We start from the raw sequence: 9,686 nt of genomic DNA on the forward strand, positions 1-9,686 counted from the left end.
ACTTTCACCAATTGTGTGCACTAAGTCCTCCTAGAAAAGAGAAATATCAGGAGCAATTTCTGCCAAGCCAATTTCACCATTGAGTATTCAGTAATGAGACTTGGTACATCAACTGTGGTAAAGAACAGATAATAAAGTTGCCTTTGTTTCTAAAACAAAAATAAATACTCTGCAATAAGTGGTACAGGGAAAACTCAATATACACATGCCAAAGAAAGAAACTAGACCTCTATCTCTCATCATATACAGAAATCAACTCAAAATGGGTTAAATACTTAAAGATAAGATCCCAAACTCTGAGACCACTAGAAGAAAACAAGAGAAACACTTTATAGCATTGTTCTGGACAAGGTTTTTTGGATAAGAATTCAAAAGCACAGGTAACCAAAGCAAAAAATAGACAAATGGGACTATAGACCAATGGGGCTACAGCAAACTAAAAAGCTTCTGTACAACAAAGGAAACAATTAATATAGTGTAGAGATAGTCTATAGGACAGGATGGAAAAAAAATGAAAATTATGCATCTGATTAGGGGCTAATGACCAGAATACATAAGGAACTTGAACAACTCAATAGCAAAAAATTAAATAAAATAAAAGTGAATTTTAAAATGGAAGAAATAGTTGAATAGACATTTCTCAAAAGAAGGCATATAGGCTGGCTCCTGTGATCTAGTGGTTAGGAGTAGCTGAATCCCACATGGCCAACTATATTTTAAGTCCCAGCCCTGGTGGTTTGAAAAACATGCCTGGTTCATATGCGCGCCTGTCCCCAAATCCCAAAAAGACAGAGAGATGAAGGAGAGGGAATTATGGCATGACCATGCCCCATTGGGGGGGTGCTGTCTCCTTATATATGTCTCTCTCTCTCTCTCTCTTTCTCATCTTCCTATTTCTCTCTGGTGAGCTTTTTTTAAAAAAAGAAGAAGACATACAAATAGCCAACAAGTATACAAAAAGTGCTCAACATCACAGTATCATCAGGGAAATGCAAATCAAAACCACAATGCAGTTATCACCTCACCCTAGTTAGAATGGCTATTATCAAACATAAAAAGCCAGCAGGGGTGGTGCAGCAGCAACACAATGCTCCATGATGCTGAAATATATGTGAAGGAAGAGCAAGAAGAAAGAAAGAAAGAAAAAAGGAAGGAAGGAAGGAAGGAGGGAAGGAAGGAAGGAAGGAAGGAAGGAAGGAAGGAAGGAAGAAAAGAGGGAAGGAAGGAAAGCTTAATGTTGATGAGGTTTTGGAGACAGGAAAATTTTTACATGATACTGGTAGGAATTTAAATTAGTTCCTCAAAAGACTTAAAAAGAGAATTACCATAAGACCCAGGAATCTCCCTACTAGTAATATATCCAAAGGAAAGGAAATCTGTATGTCACAGAGTCACCTTCATTCCCATGTTTATCATAGCATTCTTCACAATCACTAAGACATGGAATCAACCTAAATGTCAATCAACAGACAAATAAATAAAGAAAATGTGGTATATGTATACGATGAGACACTATTCATATAAAGACAGAATGAAATCTTGTCATTTGTGGCAACATCGATTCAGTTAGAGAGGATTATTTTAGTTGAAATAAACTAGGCCCAGAGAGACAAGTAACATATGATCTCCTCCATTTATGGAACCTTTAAAAAGTTGATTTCACACAAGTGGAATAAAACTGTAGCTGGTAGAGGATGGAAGTGTGGAGGGAATGAGACAGTAGGGCAAAGTTAGTCAATGGGCACAAAGGTGTAGATAGGAAGAATGAGTTCCAGTGTTCAGTTGCATAGCAGGATGACTATAATATCCTGTGTTATTGTTATTTTCAAAATAACTACAAAAAAGGATTTTGAATATCATCACAAGGAAATGATAAATATTTGAGGTACTAGGTATGCAAATTACTCTAGTTTGATCATCGCACATTGTTTACATGTGTAGAAACTGGCTCTTTTCTGGCTGGAACCATGGAGGGTATCAAAAAGAGGAAAAAGAAAGTTCCTGCTGTGACAGGAATCATCAAGAAGATGAAGAAGAAGAAGAAGAAGAAGAAGAAGAAGAAGAAGGAAGAAGAAGAAGAAGAAGGTTCTTGCTGTGCCAGAAAATCTTAAGAAAAAATGAAGGTCTTTCGCAGAGTTGAAGATCAAGCAACTGAGAAAAAAGTTTGCTCACAAGATGCTTTGAAAGACCAGGAGGAAGCATATCTAGGAAGAATTTAAGCACTACAATAAGAAGCATAGACAGATGTACAGAGCTGAGATTCAAATACCTAGGACAACAGGAAAGTTGGCAACTTCTATGTACCTGCAGAACCCAAATTGGTGTTTGTCGTGAGGATCAGCCACATAGATGGTATGAGAAAAGGGTCCAAAAGGAGTTGCAGCTTCTTTGCCTTTGCCAGCTCTTCAATAGCACCTTTGTTGAGCTCAACAGGCTCCAATTAACATGATGAGGTTTGTGGGACCATACATGGTGTAGGGCTACCTGAACTTGAAGTCAGTAAATGAACTCATCTATAAATGTGGTTATGAAAGGAATGAATTGTTGTACCAGATAATTCTTTGATTGCTCAATCTCTTGGGAAATTTGGCATCATCTGCATGGAGAATCTGATTCATGAAGTCTATACTGTTGGTAAAGGCTTCAAAGAAGCGATTAACTTCCTATAGTTCTTCAAATTATCTTATGTTCCATGAAATGGAATAAAGGAAAAGGTCACCATTTTGTAGGAGGTGGGGATGTTGGCATCAGGGAAAACCAGATTAACAGGCTTATTAGAAGAACGGACTAAGGTGTGGGGACCAGCAGTTGAAGTAATGGCTATGTTGCTGGATTCCCATGTAGTCAACCACAGTTCAAGTCGGACCCGGTGGCTTAAACTCAAGCTGGCCACCTGTGTTTGCATGCCCAAGATCCTGAGAGGAGAATGGAGAAGAAGGGATTGTAGTGTGGCCATCCCCTCTGGGAGGTGATTTCTCACTTTCTGTCTCTCTGTCTGTCTTTCTGGTTGAGCACAAGCACTCTATAGCAAAAACTGCCAGTAATTCCTTGTGGTAAAGCTCACAAAATTTGGCAAGAAGTGAAAGCATATAACTTCTTGTATTTAAACAGAATCCAAACACAAAGGAAAAAAAATTTTTTTTGTAAAGTGTTAGAACTAAACTAGAAAGATGATTAGTACTGGAAAGATTTAAATTTGCAACTTTAAAAGGTATCTTTGGCTGTCAGGTAAAGAATGCACTGGATAGTCCAGATGTGTCAAGAACACAGTTATATGATGCTGGAGGCCATGTGGGACCGTGCTGCAATGATGGAAATGTCATATCTAACTACTGTTTGGATCACTAGATTTTATTCCAAAAGAGTTGAAGAAGAATTGTTAGTGTTTTTAAATACCCTGATCTCAAAAATAAGTGATATGAAGTTGTGTATTGTCCATTCAACAGCCCTACTTCTCTATTAGGTACTAGAATAATATGCTTATTAGCTTTTAGGTACAGATGGAGATTTGAGATTTTTTTTAATCTAGTCAGCCATCCAATGACTGAATCCTTATGGTAATGTCCTAAGTGACTATCTAGATAAATCTCAAACACTTCCAATGTCTGCCAATCAATTTCCTCCAAACAAACTCATCCCTACGCCTCCATGTTTCCTACTTTGTGTCAAGTCTTTAAAACAAAACAAAAAACAAAAACCTGTCTGTTTATATAAATGACTTTGAATACCCTGATATTAACTGTTAGATTGCCTTGTAGACTCTTAAAGATAAAATCAACGACATCTATGGTATTGTTTTTCAGTTAACCTAATTAAAGCAAAAAAGTGCAATATTACAAAAAACATAGTTGGTTAATAATTTACTCCATCTCTACTTCTAAAATTGATGCTATGTTTCATATTAAGAAATTGATTCTTAAATTTCTCACTGGCTAAAATTAATCTATTAATATCTGTTACAGTCTTTAATTCAAATTTAACAACTGTTCTTCAGGAAACCCCTGTGAATGCTAAGTGGGTAAGAGTCATCATCCTAAAGCTTTAAGTATACATTTAATTGTCAATAACAACTTCAGAATGGGACTGCGATTTGAAGAACATATGTATTGTATATATGTATAAAATAGCATTGTAAAGAGTAAATGAGCATCTTAAAACATTTCTTTTTAGACTATGCAGTCATCCTACTAAGTTCTATTTTTTTTTTTTAATGTGAGTGACTGTATTTTTTCTTACCTGTGATAGAAATTCCATACCATGCAAATAAAATGGTCTGGAAAAAACAAAAGTTGGTAAAACATAGTCATGTCTAGCATTTTCAGCAATTCTGATGGCTTCTCTAACTCGATAATGAACAAATTTCAAAGCATTTAAACTCGACTTCAATATTTTATCCAAATATATGGAAGGATAAAGCGCCATGCTTTTTTCCCACAGCCACAGAAGTTGGTCATTGCGGAAAATTTCAGCATTTGGGCAGTTACCTGTGTAGAAGTCTGGATTTATCCTGTAATCATAATTGTAGCAGTCTGGAAAGAGGTAAAAGCCCCATAAACGTTTTGGTCTCATTTCTAAAGCCAGCGTGAGAGTAATGTTCATAAAACTCTTTCCGGCATTTTCAAATTCCTGTTGGGCAACTGTTTTCACTTTGATGTCTGACCAGTCAGGATGGCGATTTCTAGTGAAGGCTAAGGAGTAGTTTTTATATATTATTTTGCTGCCCCAATTTCTATCCCATTGGGGTTTCCAACTTTCCCAGTCAATAACAACAAGGCCTTCGGATCTCCACCAAGGGACAGCTTCTTCAATGTCATCAGCAGCTTTCCTAATGTGCTCAGAAAGGCTCATGTTCTGTGGTATCCCTCCATTGAAAGATTTGCCATCTTGAGAGATATAAGGGTAATACCCTAACTTATCTGGATAAAATATGGCAATTGTGGATCCACTCTGAGTTTCTAAGGGATTTGATATTATGTTAAATTCTTGAAGATGTATATTTACATTGAAGAAATGCTTACAGTGTACTGTGGGGACAGCCCAAAAAATGTTGAAAGGTTGGTTCTTAATCACTGGAGACATTGCTGGTTTGAGGACCGACTGAGTGCACAGGACAAGGGACAGCATTCCTAACCAAGCCACCCACATGATACACAGGGCTTATTGTCTTCAGAATAACAGCTATTTCCTTAAAAATAAGAAGAAAAAATTATACATGATAGAGTATGTCTGGTTTTTAGCACTCAATGTGTAGAACAATTTTTTTAAAAAGGCATTTATAAATATTTAGGCCAAATGTATAGTTTTTTTAATTTTTTTCTTACTTGAAATATGATAAAAAGCAGTAGTGAATAAAATCTACAGTAAGACCATGCCAACAGGTGGCATGGTGGTTAAGGCACTGGACTTCCACATGGTCAGCCATGGTTCAAGTCCTGAACCTGGCAGCTTGCTTTCTCACTTTCCCTCTATTGCTCTGTCTCTCTCTGGTGAGCACATGTGCACTATAGCAAATTAAAAGTAACTATAATAATAATAACTAAAATTAAATAAATGATTTTTTTTTTAATCTACAGAAAGGGTCATACAAATTCTCAGTGACACAAACTCTACTTGCTGGTTATTCTCGTTTTAATTTCCTCTGAATACACAGACTTTGGCAGTAAGGCAGACTAGAAAAGAAAGTCTGAAAGGATTGCTGAGCCTCCTTATTGGTTACTAAAAAAGTGACTTCAAGAACATGACTGATTGGAAACTGACCAATATTGGGATTTTTAACAAACATGAAATAGAACAAAAAGAAATAGCAAACTGTCCTAACAGTAAGTAATAACTTGTATGCAATTCAAAGTGTACTGACTTCAGAGGTTTGTTCATTTGTTTTTATAACAGAGAGCAGTTACCCCTGGAACTAGCATAGGCTGAAACAGAAAGCAAATAAAAATGTCAATTACCTATTTTCGATTATGGATTTTGGTGCCACCATTTTCTCTCAGGCACAGAAATAAGCCTTAAAAAAAATCTATTAATTCCTTAAATCTATGGTTTTCTCATGAAGAAATTGGGCTGTTTTTTCAGCAGTTAAATCCAAAATGAAACTTGGCTCTTTGGTTCCCTCTAGCTAGTCGGTTGGGACAAAAACTGCCAAAGAATCTTTCCAGAATATAAGGCCTGTCTAGGAGGTGATGCATTCCACCCAACCAGATCTCACCTTGACAGCAGTATGACAAAAGTCATGTATCAAAATGATTTTATCACATACGTGTTTTTAAAGAAATGAATCACAGATTTCTCTCTCATGTAATAAACTCAGTCTCTTTATGAATCATACATTACCTCTTATGTAGTTTTTACTGTTTTAACTAGTGCATTAAATAGAGGGGAAAAAATCAAAATAATGTCCTAAGTTTTTAAAGAAACTTGAGGAAGTCATAGGCTCTCTGTACACTGATTTTATTTTAATTAAAAAAATGAATCATAATATAGTCTTTCAAATATATTGGATATTATTGAGACCATTGAATTCATGAGGAATTTGTATTATGGAAGAGACAGATAAAATTACCCCCCTGGAGCATGGTCATGCTGCAATCCCATCTTCTCCATCTCTTGCTTTTGCAATTTTAGGCACACATGTATACACTCCCAGCGTGTTTCTCAAGCCACTGGGTCCAGGACTTGAACTGTTCTGTCAGCTATATGTGATCCAGCCACTTCTACCAACATGTTATTGACTACCTCACCAACTCTAAGTGTTCCATTTTTTTAAAAGAATTACTTTATTTGGACCAGCAGATGGCATAATGGTTACATCTCTGGACTACCATGTAGTGGATCACAGTTTGAGTCCCAGACCCAGTGACTTAAAACTCACGCTGGGCATATGTGCGTGCATGCCTAAGATCTCAAGAGAAGAAAAAAGGAGAAGGGACTGCAATATGGCCATCCTCCATGGGGAGTGATATCTCACTTACTGTCTCCTTCTATCTCTCTATCTGCCTTCTGGCAAGTGCACATGCCCTATAGCAAAAATTTCTCTCTAAAAAAAAAAAAAAAAGAAAAAAAATATTTTATTTAACTTTATTGACTATTATTATTTCATTATTTCCAAAGAGGTGAGAGTCAGAGAGAGAAAGAGGGAAAGTGAGAAAGCAAGCCCAAGCCTCCAGGTCCAGAACTTGAACCATGGTCAGCCAGGTGGGAATCCAGTGCCCTTAGCGACCACACGACCTGCCAGCCCCTCAAATGTTGTAAGATTTTTTTTTTTTTTGAGAGGTTTTCGCTACAGGGCGTGTGCGCTTGCCAGAGAGAGACATAGAGACAGAAAGCGAGAAATCACCCCCAGGGGGGATGGTCACACCACAATCCCTTCTCCTCCATTCTCCTCTTGGGATCTTGGGCACACACACACACGCGCCCAGCGTGAGTTTTAAGCCACCGGGTCCGAGATGCGAACCGCGGTCGACTACGTGGGAGTCCAGCGACATAGCCATTACGCTAACTGCTGGCTCCCACAACTGTAAGATTTTAATGTGACTCACATCCCCCCCACCACACACACACATCCCCAAAAGTAAGAGGAAACCTTTATCTTTGTTAGTTGTTCGGGGAAAATGTAATAGTGCCCATCCTCCACAAACATTGTCTTTACCTCTCTCTCCATGACTGTGCATATATGTGCCAAATAAACCATGAGACCTCTGAAAATAAAAACTTTTGTTGAATGTCAGATTACATTAAGCTTTTGCAAATGAAGGGGTTATCATGACAAAGAACATGGTTATTTTAACCTGAACTATGGTCAGCCATGTGAGAGTCCAGTGCCTTAACCACCATGTCACCTGGTGGCCTCTAAATCTAATTATCTTTTTTTTTATCTTGGAGAGGTTTTCGCTATAGGGCGCGTGTGCTCGCCAGACAGACAGAGAGAGACAGAAAGCGAGAAATCACACTCCAGGGGGGATGGCCACGCCGCAATCCCTTTTCCTCCATTCTCCTCTCAGGATCTTGAGCATGCACGCACACGTGCCCAGAGTGAGTTTTAAGTCACCAGGTCCAAGACGTGAACCACGGTCGACTACGTGGGAGCCCAGCGACATAGCCATTACGCTAACTGCTGGTCCCCTAAATCTAATTATCTTTATTAACAATTAAACAAAGAGGGGGGCCAGCAGGTGGTGTGGTAGTTCAAGGCACTGGACCTCCACATGGCCGATCACTGTTCGAGTCCCGGACCTGGAGATTTGCTTTCTTATTTTTCCTCTCTAGTTCCTCTTTGGTCAAATTTAAATAAATAAATAAAATGTAAAAAGCAGGAAAAAAATTTAAAGCGAAAGGGGCCAGCAGGTGGCATAGTGGTTAAGGTACTTGACTCCCACATGGTCAAGTGCAGTTTGAGTCCTTGACTGGGTGGCTTGAAATTCATGCTGGGCACATGTGCATGAGTGCCCAAAATCCTGAGAGAAGAATGGAGGAGAAGGGATCGTGGCATGGCCATCTTCACTTAGAGGTGATTTCTTGCTTTGTGTCTCTGTCTCTTTCTCTGTCTCTGGCAAACACACACACACTACAGCAAAAATCTCTAATAAATAAATAAATAGAGGAATCTTAGGGACAGATAAGGCATCTTTTGATATGTAAAAATAAGAAAAGTCTCCTTTAAAAAGAACATTCTATTTGAAGATTATTAAAATGTTTACAGTAGAAAGGGCTGTGATGAGAAGGATATGTGCAAATTTAACTTTCCCAAAGTCCATATGGGCATTTGAAATGAAAATTATGATCCAAAAAATTATCTTTTCATATAATATCAGAAACTTCTACAACAAGCAAGTATCTGGAGAAATCTTTCTTTTTGGAAGTATTGAGTATTTCACTGGTTCCTTTGGCAGTAGTTATACTTGGAAATTATATGTTCAGTTTTTTTCTCCCAAACTCATCAATCAGCAAAGTCATTCTTCCTCTTAGGAGAAATAAGAGAAAAGTGGAAAAAAGTTTAATAAAAACGTGGTTTCTGCATACTGTTCTAGAAATCTTTTCCACACTGAGATATAAAAATCATGAGAAAAAAAGATAATGCTCCCCTCATATCTGTTACGGGGTAACAAAACATTCTCATTCCCTGCGTGGATGGTCACAGTTTGCACACATTACCCTAGTGTAATTGGTAGTAGTGCACCTTTTGATTATCGAAACTGGCCTAATTTAGACAATAAATTTTATGGGCATCCTACATATGTAGCAATTATCTTACGTAGACTTAATAAATTTATAATGCCCAAAGTAGAAGTTTCATAACACTTTCTACTTAGCCTACAAATGCAAGAATACAAAATGAACCCAAAAAATTATAAGGTCAAACATGAAATGAAATTGGTGATTTAACCAATAGACTTGATACACTGACTTATTAACTTTATTCTGTGTGTATAAGAGTGTAAACTGCTTAGGAATCAAAATAGATTTTTATATTTTTAAATTTAACTGAAGAATTGTGATTCCTTTTAATAAACAAACTTGTGCAATTTCTTCCTAGGAGGGGGGAGAGAGAGAGCGAGAGAGTGAGACAGCCCTCTCAGCAGGACCTTCGCACCATGATCCATCCCCAGCCTCAATCAGCCTGTGTCACAAACACATGCCTGCACGCCTACTGTGTACAAGGAGACTCGGGATCTTCCTACACCGGTTCA

At 37.8% G+C, this 9,686-nt stretch overlaps 1 protein-coding gene across 1 annotated transcript in view; it reads right to left on the reverse strand.

Moving 5' to 3' along the window:
• The window catches only part of LOC102482361 (hyaluronidase-4-like), a 45,078-nt gene that overhangs the window by 11,610 nt on the left and 23,782 nt on the right, over positions 1-9,686 (reverse strand). Inside the window, 2 exon segments of the mRNA XM_014588059.2 lie at positions 3-30; positions 4,237-5,185. Of these exon segments, the coding sequence (XP_014443545.1) occupies positions 3-30; positions 4,237-5,145 (937 nt within the window). The 5' untranslated portion in view covers positions 5,146-5,185.

The sequence above is a fragment of the Tupaia chinensis genome, unplaced genomic scaffold (genome assembly GCF_000334495.1).
Source record: "Tupaia chinensis unplaced genomic scaffold, TupChi_1.0 Scaffold000257_1, whole genome shotgun sequence".
Taxonomy (NCBI): domain Eukaryota; kingdom Metazoa; phylum Chordata; class Mammalia; order Scandentia; family Tupaiidae; genus Tupaia; species Tupaia belangeri.